Here is a 15,740-nt window from a genome sequence, read left to right as displayed (position 1 = left end):
CCGCGCAAACCCTCCGGGAGGACCCGGCCACCGGAAGGAAGCAGCGACGAGGCCTCGGGCGCCGCTGGACTACAACTCCCAGGGGTCCCCGCGCCGCGCCTGCGCACTGGCTGCCCGCACGGTCCTATGGCCGCCCCAGCTACAGCGGTGGAGGTTCCCGATGTTTTCCAGCAGTGTGGCTGCAAAGGCATCCGGACCTGTCTGATCTGCGAGGGACAGCGCCAGGGTGACCCGCCTTGGCAGCTCTCCCCACAGGTAAGGTCTGGAAGAAAGCCGTTCGTTGTGGCGCATGCCTTTCATCCCAGCCTTGGGGAGGCAGAGGTAGAAGGATCGTCGTGAGTTTGAGGCCACCCTGAGACTACAGAGTGAATTCCAGGTTAGCCTGGGCTACCCTACCTTGAAAGACAAAAAAAAAAAGGAAGTTGTTCGTATGGGGAAACTGAGGCCCAGGTGAGCCGCGGTAAAAGCATCGGCAGGGCATTGCGAGGCGAAGAGAACAGGGCTTTGAGTAGTGGTCTTGGGGGTGGGGAGGCCGCTGCGTCGCCCCACCTCTGGGACTTTGGAGTGGACGTGTCTCCAAACATCGACTTAGCTCCTCAGATCTGGGGCACCAGGGGAGAGGACAGCCCACGGAAAGGGTAGGAGGAATACATCCGTGCCCGGTGGACTTCCATCGAAAGGGGCAAGGAAGCAACTAATGACGATCAAGGAATGAAGAAAGCCTCCGAGCCCTTGCACTGGCCAGGGGGTGGGCGCTTCAGGTGAGAGTTGAAGCTTCAGAGATCTGCCTGTCCTGAAGCTTTTTAAAGGTAATACCAGCCAGGTGTGGTGGCGCTCGCCTTTACTCCCAGCACTCTGGAGGCAGAGGCAGGAGGATCGCTGTGAGTTAAAAAGAGACCAGGCTGGGACTACAGAGTGAGTTCCAGGTCTGGGCTAGAGGGAGACCTACCTTCAAAAATCAAAAGGATAAAAGGCGGGCGGGGGCGGGGGGGAGATTACAAGGCCAAATTTTAGGATTATGGGAGGGACTCATATGAAGGTGTAGAGACTATGAAGTCAGTGGGGAGCCTCACCCCTCAACAGCATGGAATACCTCACAGACAGACTGACCAGCGAGCTTTTGTTGTTGTTGTTTTTTCGAGGGAGGCTCTTACTCCAGCTCAGGCTGACCTGGAATTCACTATGTAGTCTAAGGGTGGTCTTGAACTCATGGCGATCCTGCCTCTGCCTCCCGAGGGCTGGGATTAAAGGTGTGCACCACCATCAACAGCTGTCTTCCAGCCCTTACCTGTGGGGAGAACTGCCAAGGCAGGTCATCTTGGCCCCGTCCCTCGCAGATCTGGGATTACAGGCATGCGTCACCATGCTTGGCTTTGGTTGTTTTTTTTTTTAATGTTTTTCAACTGAGAGTCTCACTCTAGCCCAGGCTGAAATTACACACACACACACACACACACACTATCAGGCTGGCCTCAAACTCACAGTAATCCTCCTGCATCTGCCTACTGAGTGCTGGGATTAAGAGTGTGGGGTTCCCCGGAGGGGTCCCCGCTCAGGGCTGTCTACGGGACCCCAAGAACACTCACGCAGGACGCTCTCAATGCAAACCGCACGAGGTTTATTGATTCCGATGCATCGGGGCTCAACACAGATTCCTCTCGCAGGAGGAAAGGTGAAGAGCCCCTCGCCACGTGTTTGGTCAGCTTATAAAGGCTGAAAACTATAGGTATGCAGAGTCATAGGGGCTTTTCAGCCGTGGGTTCCCCTGATTGGGTGGGGCCCACGAGGTTGGCTCGTGAGCGTCCCTCTGATTGGGTAGGGCATACAAAGGGCCAGGTCCTCATGGTATACTTTTTACAAAATGGAGGCAGTTGCAAAATGGCAGTTCTGTGATTCAGTGCAGTAGCAAGCAAGCCATATTACAGAAGCTTAAAAAGGCAAGTTAGCAAAGCAGCTAGAAAACAGAGCAGCAGAAATAGGGCAACTTTTATCCTTTTCTTTGTCATAATTCCAATCATGGAATTTCAGTTTCTGCAAGAGACTGGTACTGTTGTTTAAGTATCATGACTTGGACAGTGCTGATCCTTTCTCTAATAAAGGTAACTAATCTATTTATTATTCATGGACCAAAGGTGAAGAGGAGAATTAAGATGATAAGTGGCCCTAGCAAGGTGGAGATCAAAGTAGTCATCCAGGGGGACCTGGTGAACCAAGATTCATACCAAGACTGGTTCTGTTGTCTCTCCCGTTTGCGTTGTTCTAGGCTTCCTCGTACTTTCTGCAAGCTGTTTTCTACTAATCCAGACTTGTCTGCATAGAAGCAGCACTCTTCTTTTAGAGCTGCACAGAGTCCCCCCTGTTGTAAAAATAATAAATCTAGGCCTCTTCTATTCTGTAACACAACCTCTGAAAGTGAAGAAACCGAGTCCTTTAGGTTCTGCACTCCTGACTGTAACTCTTGTAGATCCTTGTCTATTGCTAAGCTGAGTGGTTGGAGGTGACAAGGGAAGCTATGCTGGTGCCTGCTCCTGCAACACCCAACCCCATTATTAAGGGTCGAGATGGGGGTTGTCTTGTTCTTTTGGCAGGTCAGCGGCAGATGTTTCTTCTGTGCGAGGCGATGGTAGTAACCAGCTTGATTGCAGAATCTACCTGACTCTTAATGAAACTGGTTAGTCATCTGAAGTCCCAGGGGCCAAAGGAGATAAGCAAAAGGAATCCAACAAAAGGGCATAAAAGACTGGGAAGCAAAGTAGTTAGCCAGGGAGATGTGGAAAACCAATTTTTCTTCTAGATTTTTTTTTTTTTAACTTTATCAAGGCTATTTTGTATTAGCCCAGTCTTATCTAAGTAAAACAACATTTTTCTTTGAGGGCTACACAGAGTCCCCCTTCCTTTAAGAATACCAAATCTAGCCCTCTCCGGTTTTGAAGTACAACCTCAGAGAGCGAGGCCAAAGAATCTTTGAGATCTTGTATCCCCTCATGTATGAGGTTAAGATCTCTGTCCACTAAGGCACTGAGTTGTGAAAAATGCTGTTGGGAGGTTACCAGCGAGGCAATGCCTGTTCTTGCTCCCATAACACCAAGTCCCAGGAGCACAGTCAGGGTGAGGGCAGTTAAAGGCTCTCTATTTGGTTTAATGGCAATGCCTTCTTTTAATCTGTATGGCATTTTAATCAAGCTCTATAATTTTATTTGAGGAACTTTAAATAAACTTATTTTAAGTAAACTTTATCTATGACAACAGGAACGTATGGTATAGACAGTCTATTTCCCTTTTATTTCTCCCTCTCATGAGAAGACACTCTAACTGCTTTAGGGGACTGGGTCGAAGACATCAGATCATTTACTACTTCCTGCTGAACGGGACACGAAGTGGAGACTTGTTGCAGTTAGAGAATCTCTCCTAGAGAGGGGAACTATTTTAATGTACCCCAGAGTGTAGGAAGATAGTCTTGAAAGATAACTTTGGAAAGAATAAAAGGAGTTACTGAGAAGTGAACACACAGCAAACTGGTCTTTTTGTAGGTCGAGGGAATCCAGGTAGACAGGCTTAGATCATCTCAGGACCATCTGAGGATGAGCTGGCTGAGATCTTCTTTCAGAACTGTTCATTAAATGGCACAGTAGTATTTAACATGGCTTGTAAAACAGATGAGATGCTAGCAGAGTTATCAGAAACATATACATAACATTTAATCTTAATAATAAAGAGCTATTTTTTTTAATCTTTGGTTATACATTTCTCTCTGAGTGTTTAAGACCTTGTAGATAGCCAAAAGTTAATTAAGGATTAATTTTGGAGGTCATTAATGGCTCTCCAAAGAGACTTTAGGGACACAGGAGTAGCCCCATAGCTTACTGGTGTCTTTTGCCTGTTAGGATGAGTCAGGGCCATGCTGGCCAAGTAGTTTTCCCTTCTTTGGGAAGTCAGGAGGACTGATTGCTTCTCAATTGTGACTCTCCTGTTTTACACTGTACACCACTTTTGTTTGGGTCTCCATATCCTCCCTGCTCAGGAAGACAGGTGACTTACCAGGGGGCCAGTGTAGAAGTGTCCCATCATCTCCAGTGGCCTCATGACATGGGAGCATAGGCCAAAATATTGACACTTTTTACTCCGATGATTCCAATTGGCTTTGGCTTCTACATAGGTGATTAACACACTTAGAAAGGAAGTTACACCAGCTTGGATGTACATACATATAGAGCACATTTAATTACTGAAATAGACTTAACTAAAGAATGGCACAGGGCTTCTAAAATCATTTTGTCCTATCTTTAAAATTTTTGTTGTACTGTGGTAGCATAAGCCATATATCTGAGGTATAGAAAGTAGGCACATCTCCAATTTTAAATATCCAACATTTATAAGTATAGGCAGAACCTGTTACCAGTCTTGAAAACAGTACCAGTTGATTTACAAACTTAACTTATTTAACCTAGAAAACAAGTAAGACAGTATAAGGTCTTAGCACCTGTGTGAAAACATCTTTGATTAGTTCAGATACCTGTGTGGGTACAAATTACCCAGAGAACATTGGAAACAGAACCATGGAGCTTGATTTTTTTTTTTTTTTTTTTATATGAGGACCATTGTTTGAGCATGAGGCTGTGCTCTAAAGTAGGGAATATGTCTTAAGGGTTAATTTTGTTATAAGCACTGGACTTAAGATGCCAAAATTGAGACAGTTACTTTACATATAACAGAGTAGAATCTGGTCTTTTCTGAGCCCAAACAGCTAGCTAAAGATTAATATAACCCTTGATAAATCTTTTTGAAAGAAAAAAACATTATTTGACAACCAATGATTTTGGCTTAAACTTGATAACTATTGATTTCATGCACCACAGAAATTTTTATTAACATAAAACAATTTTATGTTTTACCCATGACTTAAATTTGATAAAGCTCAAGCAAACTATCCCAACATACTTCAGCCTGAAAATTTCTTTCTTTTTCACATCCGCACATCTTCATTTACATACTTTAACATTCTGATCTAAGTACCACTCAAAAGACATTTTTAACAAGCACTCTATGTCCCAACATTGAAAAATTCCTTCCCAGTTTCTTTCCTTTTGGGGCATTCACGAACCCAACATCCTCTTTCCTTGCAATACGTACATTGATCCTTCTCAAGGGGCTTCCTAAAGCCCTCGGGTTTCTTTTTCCTTGTTTGCTTGTTGCCCAGGTACCCTGGCTGTTTCTTCCTGATCCTGATGCTCTTTTTTTTTTTTTTTCTTTTTCACTCTTATGATAAACCTTTTCAGCTTTCTTAATTATGTCTGTCAAAGCTAGATCTTGTAAACCCTCCAGACGTTGACCCGGAGAAGTAGGGTCAAAAGGAGTATATCTCCGGGAAGCCTCCATCAAGCATTCTAAAAAAATAGAGGGAGGTTACCTTATCCAGATTCGCGGGGTGGCGAGCAGCCCCCCTGAGACCTGCCATCAGAGCCTGGCAGTAGACTGTCAGTTGCTCCCTACCTTCTGCTGAGTTGTAATTCCATTCAGGTCGGGTGAGAGGGAATCCCACATCAATCTCATTTGGGAGCTAGGTAGGCTGCTCATTTGGGCCTGAGACATGCTAGGTCAGGGGGAGGACCAAAGGCTCATACAGTGGAATCAGGTCCTTCAGTTTCTAGTCCCTGCAGTGGGCCCATCTCCTCCTCCCTCAGCCAAAGCTAGAGCGGGGAGAGCAGGCGGCTAAGGTGGGGGAGATGGAATCGGGGCAGAGGGCCACTCGGGAGGGTCCTCTATTTCAGGATATATTTTGGGCTGAGCCGAGGGGTCTGTGGCCATTCGGCTTGGTTTTCTCGTGGCTTGTTGGGCCACTGCCAGGACTTGGGAGCCTGACCGTGGCGGGGGTGGATCCAGGGCTTGACCCATGCCGGGGGATCCATCATTAGGCTCTCCCAGACCAGGATGTATGGCTGTTGATCTGGGTGAGAATGGGTCCCTTCTGAAAAACAATATTCTTAACAGCAGAAATAATGGTTAGATCAAATGCTCCCTCTGGCAGCCACTCAAAGGAGCAGAAAGTCTTTTACCTCTTTTTTTTTAAATTTTTACAGATAAGTCATGAGACTTACTTCTAACTTCAGAGAAATGAGATACCGTCAGAGTCAGGGGGGTCGTCATAGTCTGTCCCATAATTAGAAACAAGAGTCCACAAACAAACACAAAATAGATACTGACAAAAAGAAACCAAAAACCGTGACACCTCCGATGCGTCCAGAACAGAAAACCAAATGCAGTTTCAGATGGAAGATGCCTCTGTGGTTTCTCCTGAAGGAGAAATACACAATCTTCCTTTACCAGATAGGAGACTGTCAGCCACCCTGACTCTCCTCAGATCCTGGGGCGTCCCCCAGGATTGCAGCCTGTGGTCCTGCCAACCACCATTGTCAGGTCCTCACGGTCCTGAACAACAGCTGCCCAAACCGAAATTAAAACAGATCAGAGCAACAGAAATTACAGAAATCACTCAAACACTCAAACAAACACTCAGACAAGCAGCGCTGCAGACATTTACATTGTTTACCTCCAAGGGGGTCTCCGGAGTCCTGGGTGGATGTGCAAATCCCTGGACGAGTCCTCAATTGAAAGACCCCCAGAGGGAGACCTTCACTCAAGTCTCGAGATAGCATGCACCCAAAGACACACAGGAGACCCAACTTGCTGCAAAAGCATGAGGCTTTATTCAGGAAACCAGAGCTCTGGGGTCGACACATATCTCACACAGGAGACAGAGGTGTTGACTCTTTGCCATTTTTTTCAGTAGTAAGTTTTTGATTTAATTCTTTACTAACCCTTTGTCATTTCTTGGGATGAATGTTAGGTCCATCAATCATAAACCATGGACATGTCTTATCAACAAAAATAAAAAACTGTATAAGATCCTTTTTCTTTACCCGTATTCCTCGCTCTCTGAGAGAGGCTTTTAAATCCTTTATGAAAGAAGCCTCTTTAGACAATGAATGGCCCATCTTGATGGGACGGAATGAAGAGGGAAAACTTACCAGGTCTTGCCGTCTTCTTGGGCGGAGAAGCGGTGACCCCAGAGCTCATGTGCTGGGGGCTTTCCGTCCAGCAGGGGTCCGTGCCTCGAGCCGCCACGTTGGGCGCCCGTCGTCACCAGGGACGTTCTTTCTGGCTTCCAACAGGATACGTTCCCTCTCCTCGGTCGTGAAGAGGGTCTGGAGTAACTGCTGGCAACCATGTGGGCTGGTGGGAGAAAACTAGGGATTCCATGAGTGCAGTTAATTTTGAGGGGTCCTCCGAGAAGGGAGGGTGGTTGGCCTTCCAATTATAAAGGTCTGCGGAGGAGAAAGGCCAATATTGTAGGGGTGGCAGAGGTCTCTGAGTTGGATCATCCCCTGGTAAGATCTGGGTTAAAGGTCCCTCCTCGGGGCCATCCAACATTAAACATAGTCCCTTCTCCCTCACATAGAGTTTGCCATTTTCCTTTCTTTATTTCAACAGATAAATTATGAGCTCAGCTCTTAACGTCAGTCCAGTGAGCTAAAGTCAAGTCCAAAGGGGTTGAGATAGTCTGTCCCATGTTGGAAGGGGAATAAAAGAGATAGGAGAACAAAAGGATCTGGAGAACACCGAGAACAAAGAGACAAAGGCGGCCCGATCGCTGCTCGAGTAAAAACGAAACTGAAGCAGATGGCGGCGAGCGGGACCCAGATGATGCTTCCCGACAGAGGCGAACTCGATCCGAGTTCTTCAGATAGGAGACAGAAAAACCTGTCTCCTGGGGGCAATCAGGAGCGTCCTCCAGATTGCTGGGTGGTGGTTCTCAGGCCCGTCAGCCCCAACTCAGAGCACCCAAAGGGAAGGCATCCAGATACTGAAACCGGTTGAAATCGAGAATTTTTCCAGAGGACAGATATAAAAGTACAGACATACACAGACAAGACGGGAGGCGCCTCTTACCTCTGAGGGGTCCTAGATGAGGTCTGGGGTCCTGTAGAGACTCCTGCCTGGCTCGCCAAATGTGGGGTTCCCCGGAGGGGTCCCCGCTCAGGGCTGTCTACGGGACCCCAAGAACACTCACGCAGGACGCTCTCAATGCAAACCGCACGAGGTTTATTGATTCCGATGCATCGGGGCTCAACACAGATTCCTCTCGCAGGAGGAAAGGTGAAGAGCCCCTCGCCACGTGTTTGGTCAGCTTATAAAGGCTGAAAACTATAGGTATGCAGAGTCATAGGGGCTTTTCAGCCGTGGGTTCCCCTGATTGGGTGGGGCCCACGAGGTTGGCTCGTGAGCGTCCCTCTGATTGGGTAGGGCATACAAAGGGCCAGGTCCTCATGGTATACTTTTTACAAAATGGAGGCAGTTGCAAAATGGCAGTTCTGTGATTCAGTGCAGTAGCAAGCAAGCCATATTACAGAAGCTTAAAAAGGCAAGTTAGCAAAGCAGCTAGAAAACAGAGCAGCAGAAATAGGGCAACTTTTATCCTTTCAAGAGTCACTCTCCTTAGTTTTGATGTCATTAGCTTTTCCTCCTATTATGAGGGTCTTGTGTAGGCAGTGCCAGGCACTGTGAGGTCATGGATATCCAGGCCGTTCTGTATTTTGAGACAAGAATCTCACATAGCCCAGGCTGGCCTCTAACTCTGCTAGCCAAGTATGCCTTTGAACTCCTAATCATCCTCCCTGTCTCCCAAGTGCCGAAATTACAGACATGCATCACCATATCCATTTATGTTGTGCTGGGGATGGAACCCAGAACTTCATGTATGCTAGGCAAGCATTCAACCAGTTGAGCCACATCCTCAGCCCTTAGCTGGGCCTTTCTGCTGGGATATTCTAGCATTGTGCCTCTGTTCTACTGCTTAGAGGAGGTAGAAACTGAAGTGGAAAAGACCTGCCCCCCCCCCCCCCCCCCCGTGGCTGGTGACAGGCACTGCCCACCCTGTGGCCAGCTGGATCCCAACCTTAGGGATAGCCTACTTTTCAGATCTGGGAGCAGACATGGGTGCTTTCTTTCCTTTTTTTTTAATTTTATTTTTAGAGAGATAGAATTGGTGCACCAAGGCCCCAGCCACTGAATTCGAACTCCAGACCCTTGCGCCACCTAGTGGATATGTGCGACCTTGCAATTGTTTCACCTTTTGTACAACTGGCTAACATGGGATCTGGAAAGGTGAACATGGGTCCTTGGGTTTCTCAGGCAAGCACCTCAACCGCTAAGCTATCTCTCCAGCCTGGGTGCTTTCTTTACCACTGAGTAGAACTCCATTGTATAAATGTGCCATATCTTTATTATCCACTCATTAGTTGAGGGACATCTAGGCTGGTTCCATTTCCCAGCTATTGTGAATTAAGTAGCAATAAACGTGGTTGAGCAAGTATCTCTAAGATAATGAGATGAGTCCTTAGGATATATGCTTAGGAGTACTATAGCTGGGTCATATGGTAGATCAATTTTTAGCTGTCTTAGGAACCTCCACACTGCTTTCCACAATGGCTGGACCAGATTGCATTCCCACCAACAGTATAGAAGGGTTCCTCTTTTTCTACATCCATGCCAGCATTTGTGGTCATTTTTTTTCATGAATGTAGCCAATCTGACAGGAGTGAGATGGAATTTCAATGTAGTTTTAATCTGCATTTCCATGATGACTAGGGATGTAGAACATTTTTTAGATGCTTATATGCCATCCATATTTCCTCTGTTGAGGACTCTCTATTTAGTTCCATAGCACATTTTTCAATTGGCTTGTTTGATTTCTTCTTTGCTTTTTCTTTTCTTTTTTTTTTTTTTTTTTTGGTTTTTCGAGGTAGGGTCTCGCTCTAGCCCAGGCTGACCTGGAATTCACTATGTAGTTTCAGGGTGGCCTCGAACTCACGGCAATCCTCCTACCTCTGCCTCCCAAGGGCTGAGATTAAAGGCGTGCGCCACCACGCCTGGCTTGATTTCTTATTATTTAATTTTTTCAGTTCTTTGTATATCCTAGATATATCTATCAGATATATAGCTGACAAAGATTTCCCATTCTGTAGGTTGCCTCTTTGCTTTATTCACAGTGTCCTTTGCCATACAAAATCTTTGTAATTTCATGAGGTCCCAGCGGTTAATCTGTGGTTTTATTGCCTGAGTAATTGGGGTTATATTCAGAAAGTTTTTGCCAAGATCAATATGTTGAAGGGTTTTCCCCTATTTTTTCCTCTAGCAGTTTCAGAGTTTCAGGTCTGATGTTAAGGTCTTTAATCTGGACTTAATTCTTGTGCATGGAGAGAGAGAAGAATCTATCTTCATCCTTCTACAGATACATATCAAGTTTTACCAGCATCATTTGCTGAAGAGGCTGTCTTTTCTCCAATGAGTATTTTTGGCATTTTTGTCTAATATCAGGTGGCTATAGCTACCTAGACTTACATCTGGGTCCTCTATTCTGTTCCACTGATCTACATACATATCTACTTTCATGCCAGTACCATGCTGTTTTTGTTACTATGGTACTGTAGTACTGTAGTATAGGTTAAAATCAGGTATGCCTGATACCACCAGCCTTATTTTTGTTTCTCAGTATTGTTTTAGATATTCGAAATTTTTTGTGATTCCAAATGAATTTTTGGATTGTTTCTTCTATTTCCATGAAGAATGCACTTGGAATTGTGATGGTGATTGTATTAAATGTGTAGATTGCTTTTGGTAAGATTGCCATTTTCACAATATTGATTCTTCTGATCCAGGAACAAGGGATGTTTTTCTATTTCCTAGTGTCTTCTGCAATTTCTCATGTGAGTGTTTTAAAGTTTTCATTGTAGAGATCCTTTACTTCCTTGGTTAGGTTTATTCCAAGGTACTTTATTTTTTTTGATGCAATTGTGAATGGGAGTGATTCTCTGATTTCATCCTCTGTGTGTTTGTTGTTAGCATATAGGAAGAGTGCTGATTTCTGTGTGTTTATTTTGTATACTGCTATATGGCTATAGGTGCTTATCAGCTCTAACAGTTTGCTGGTAGAATCTTTAGGGTACTTTATTATAGAATCATGTCATCAGCAAATAATGATAACTTGATCTCTTTCTTTCCAACTTGTAACCCTTTTATGTGCATCTCTTGCCTTATTGCTGTGGCTAAGACTTCCAAAACTATATTAAATAAAAGTGGGTACAGTGGATACCCTTGTCCTCTATTCTGTTACATTGATCTACATGTCTGCTTTTGTGCCAGTACCATGCTGTTTTTGTTACTATGGCTCTGTAATATAGGTTAAAATCAGGTATGGTGATGCCACCAGCCTTATTTTTGTTGCTCAGTATTATTTTAGATATTCGAGGTGTTTTGTGATTCCAAATGAATTTTTGGATTTTTTTCTATTTCCGTAAAGAATGTCATTGGAATTTTGATGGGGATTGTATTAAATGTGTAGATTGCTTTTGGTAAGATTGCCATTTTCACAATATTGATTCTTCCGATACAGGAACAAGGGATGTTTTTCCATTTCCTAGTGTCTTCTGCAATTTCTCGCTTGAGTGTTTTAAAGTTTTCATTGTAGAGATCCTTTACTTCCTTGGTTAGGTTTATTCCAAGGTACTTTATTTATTTATTTATTTTTTGATGCAATTGTGAATGGGAGTGATTCTCTGATTTCAACCTTTGTGTGTTTGTTGTTAGCATATAGGAATTTCTGTGTATTTATTTTGTATCCTGCTACATGGCTGTAGGTGTTTATCAGCTCTAACAGTTTGCTGGTAGAGTCGTTAGGGTCCTTTATATATAGAATCATGTCATCTGCAAATAATGATAACTTGATCTCTTCCTTTCCCTTTTATGTGTGTCTCTTGCCTTATTGGTATGGCTAAGACTTCCAGTACTATATTAAATAAAAGTGGGGACAGTGGACACCCTTGTCTTGTTCCTGATTTTAGTGGAAAAGCTTCCAGTTTTTTCCCATTTAGTAATATGTTGGCTGTAGGATTGTCATAAGTAGCCTTTGTTATATTGAGATATGTTCCTCTTTTTTTAATTTTTTTTGTTCATTTTTATTTATTTATTTATTTGAGAGAGAGAGAGAGAAAGAGAAAGAGGCAGAGAGAGAATGGGCGTGCCAGGGCTTCCAGCCACTGCAAACAAATTCAAGATGTGTGCGCCCCTTTGTGCATCTGACTAACGTGGGTCCTGGGGAATCAAGCCTTGAACCGGGGTCCTTGGGCTTCACAGGCAAGTGCTTAACCGCTAAGCCATCTCTCCAGCCCCTGTAGGATTGCTTTGGCATCATTCCTATGCTGCCGTCTTAACCAGAAGTCCCCAGGTGCTTTCTTATAACTCCTATTCTTTCACCCCTGACTGAGGGGACGGGTGATGTCCGCTTCTGGCTGTGTAGCCTCAGGCAAGTTCCTTAACGTTTCTGAGCCTTTTCTCTCAAAAACGAAGGAAGGATGAGAATTTGTGCTTGCTGTAGGGGGCAGCGGGTCTGGGGCTAGGTTCTGCCTACCCTGCCCTACAGACTCCAGCTGCCTTTCCAAGTGGCTGCAGGGGAGAGAAGAGCCTTTGGAGGCCTCCCAGGGGACCTGGGGGTCCCATGTGGCCATTCCAAGCAAGCCCCTCCCAGGCTTCATGCCATCTCTCTGTTCTTTGCAGAAAGCCTACCGGTTCCTTTACTGCCCGGACACAGGCTGGGCCGTGGGGGCCGAAGGCTCCGACTGCGAGGGCTGGGCCTTTCCCTTCCCGGGAGTAACGCTGATCGAGGACTTCCTGACCCCGCAGGAAGAGGCTGAGTTGGTGCGGCTCATGGACCAGGATCCCTGGAAACTCTCTCAGTCTGGGCGGAGGAAACAGGTCTGAAGGCCTGAGGGCTCAGGGAAAGCCTCCTTGCTGGGGGCCCTGGGCTATCTGCAGTCCTGGGTGGAGAGTGGATGGCCAACGTCACCAGTGGGTGTGGGGGGGTTCCAGTGGGCCAGGCATGTGGGATGCTCCCACAGCACAGCAGCCCAGGGTCTCCATGCCTTCTCTGTGGAAGTCTCTTTGTTAGAGAGATCGAAACTTCTAGACAGGAAGCCCCACGTCCTCCATGGCTGTCGGGGGCTGCCAGGACCCCCCTCACATCACACCCTTTTTTTTCCTCACATGTGTTCACACCAGCACTCCTGACATGCCAACTCGGACCACAGTGTCCTTCTGCAATAGGGTTTTGAGAGTTCAGGAAATGTCCTTGAACTCCAAACCCTGAGGTCCTGTCTGATTTTTGTTTTCCAAGGTAGGGCCTCACTCTAGCCCAGGCTGATCTGGAATTCACTATGCAGTCTCAGGGTGGCCTCGAACTCACAGTAGTCCTCCTACCTCGGCCTCCCGAGTGCTGGGATTAAAGGCATGCGCCACCACGGCTCTGACATTTCTCAAGCTCAGCTATTTCCCCGCTTTCTGTCCCTACCCCCTCAGGACTATGGCCCCAAAGTCAACTTTCGGAAGCAAAAGCTGAAGATAGCCGGCTTCCAAGGCCTCCCCAGCTTCAGCCGAGAGGTGGTTCGGAGAATGGGCATCTACCCTGGGCTGGAGGGCTTCCAGCCCGTTGAACAGTGTAATCTGGACTACAGCCCCGAGCGAGGCTCGGCCATAGACCCCCACCTGGATGACACTTGGCTGTGGGGCGAGCGGCTGGTGAGTCTCAACCTCTTGTCCGCCACCGTGGTGTCCATGTCCCGTGACGTGCCCGGCACCCTGCTGCTCCGTTCAGCCCCCACGACCGGACTTGATGTCTTCTCAGACAGCATCGCCGCCCCCAGCAAGTCTGTCCCCTGCCAGGAGGTGGAGGTCGCCATCGCCATACCCCGTTGCTCCCTCCTGGTGCTCACGGGGGCTGCAAGGCACCAGTGGGCACACGCCATCCACCGCAGGCACATCGAGGCCCGCCGGGTGTGCGCTACCTTCAGGGAGCTGTCGGCCGAGTTCCAGCCAGGGGGGAAGCAGCAGGAACTGGGGCGCGAACTGCTGCAGATGGCATTGTCCTTCCAAGGAAGACCTGTGTGAGCTGCCTCCCTGGGGGACAGGAGCCTGGCCCAGGGCCACCGGCTCCAGCAGCAATCACTGGCTGGGATAGAAGTGGGAGTCAATGCTGGGGTCTCTCCCCAGTTCATTGGTTTTTGTTTATTTGAGACAGGGTCTCCTTTAGTCCAAGCTGGCCTTAAACTCACTCTGTATCTCAGGATAACCTTGAACTTCTACCCCCCTGAGTGCTGGGATTACAGATATGAGTTACCATACCCGCTGTGTTTGATGTTGGGGATTAAACCCAGGGCTTCCTGCATGGTAGGTAAACACTCTGCCAACTGAGCCACACTTCCAAACCATTTTTTTAAATTATTTATTTGAGAAAGAGGCAGAGAGGGAGGGGAAAAGAGAGAAAGAATGGGTGCACCAGGGCCTCTAGCCACTGCAAACAAACTCCAGATGCATGCGCCCCCTTGAGCATCTGGCTTATGTGGGTTCTGGGGAATGGAACCTGGGTCCTTCACAGGCAAGCACCTTAACCACTAAGCCATCTCTCCAGCCCTCTTTTTCTTTCCCCTCAAGGTAGTGTCTCATTCTAGCCCAGGCTGACCTGGAACTCACTTTGTGTCCCAGGCTGGCCTTGAACTCCTGGACACCCTTCTACCTCTGCCTCCCCGGTGCTGGGATTAACTTTTATTGTTTTTTAAAATATTTTTATTTATTTACTTAAGAGAGAGAAACGGGCACACCAGGGCCTCTTGCCACATCTCTGGCTTTACGTGTGTCCCGGGGAACTGAACCCAGGCCGGCAGGCTTGCCTGCTGAGCCATTTCCCCAACCCAAAGGATTAACTTGTTAAAATGATGGTATCTAGCTGCAAAGATGGCTCAGTGGTAAACTGCTTGGCTATGCAGGCATGAGTAATTGAGTTTGGATCCCAGCACCCATGTAAAAGCTGGAAGTGGGAAGGACACACCTGTAATCCCACAGCTGGAGAGGGAGAAACAGGGTGATCCCCGGGTATTGATAGGAATCAGTGAGTTCTGGGTTCAGTGAAGAACCTTGTTTCAAAAAAAGTGGAGAGTGAAAGGCGGGCATGGTGGCACATGCCTTTAATCCCAGCACTCGGGAGACAGAGGTAGGAGAACTGCCGGGAGTTCGAGGTCACCTAAGACTATGCAGTGAATTCCAGGTCAGCCTGGGCTAGAGTGAGACCCTACCTCAAAAAACCAAAAAAAAAAAAAAAAAAAAGTGGAGAGTGAATGAGGAAGACATCTGACATAGACCTCTGGTCTCCACACATGAGAACCTGCATGCATACCACACACATGCAAAATAAAAATATGTTGGTTCCATGTGACATGTTCCTCTGCATGCCCATCTCTGCATGAGGTTTCTGGATGCCTGCCACCTAGCCCTTCATCCAGGGAGCACATAAAACTGAAGGATATAAGTAGTAAATCTGCAGTTCTCTCTTTTTTAAAAGCTTTTAATAATTTATTTCAGGAGAGAGAGAATGTGTATGCCATTGCCTCTAGCCACTGGAAATGAACTCCACATGCATGCACCACCTTGTGCATCTGGCTTACATGGGTCCTGGGGAATTGAACCTGGGTACTTAGGCTTTGCAGAGAAGTGCCTTAACCACTAAGCCACCTCTCCAGCCCTAAAGTTCACTCTTAATACTCAAAGTGGTAGTACCTTTTTTGGGGGGGTGGGGTTGAGGTAGGGTTTCACTATAGCCCAGGCTGACCTGGAATTCACTCTGTATTCTCAGGGTGGCC

The 15,740-nt window shown here is 46.7% G+C and overlaps 1 protein-coding gene across 1 annotated transcript; it reads left to right on the top strand.

Annotated features, from left to right (window-relative positions):
- The first annotated feature begins 112 nt into the window (after positions 1-112).
- Positions 113-14,226, top strand: Alkbh4 (alkB homolog 4, lysine demethylase). Its single transcript, XM_045143963.1, has 3 exons — positions 113-255; positions 12,610-12,807; positions 13,408-14,226. Exons 1-3 carry the CDS (start codon positions 127-129, stop codon positions 13,993-13,995), a joined length of 915 nt encoding a protein of 304 aa, XP_044999898.1. The 5' UTR covers positions 113-126; the 3' UTR covers positions 13,996-14,226.
- The last annotated feature ends 1,514 nt before the right edge of the window (positions 14,227-15,740 follow it).

Source organism: Jaculus jaculus, chromosome 2 (genome assembly GCF_020740685.1).
Source record: "Jaculus jaculus isolate mJacJac1 chromosome 2, mJacJac1.mat.Y.cur, whole genome shotgun sequence".
Lineage (NCBI taxonomy): Eukaryota > Metazoa > Chordata > Mammalia > Rodentia > Dipodidae > Jaculus > Jaculus jaculus.
The sequence above is the reverse complement of the archived record's forward strand: the minus strand, read 5'-3'. Positions and strand labels throughout refer to the sequence as shown.

Excerpts from the sequence above, each read along its gene's own strand:
- Alkbh4 (XM_045143963.1), top strand. The coding sequence starts at position 127 with ATGGCCGCCCCAGCTACAGCGGTGGAGGTTCCCGATGTTTTCCAGCAG. Across the intron at positions 256-12,609 it reads CTTGGCAGCTCTCCCCACAG|AAAGCCTACCGGTTCCTTTA; the intron begins GTAAGGTCTGGA and ends TGTTCTTTGCAG. Across the intron at positions 12,808-13,407 it reads AGTCTGGGCGGAGGAAACAG|GACTATGGCCCCAAAGTCAA; the intron begins GTCTGAAGGCCT and ends CTACCCCCTCAG.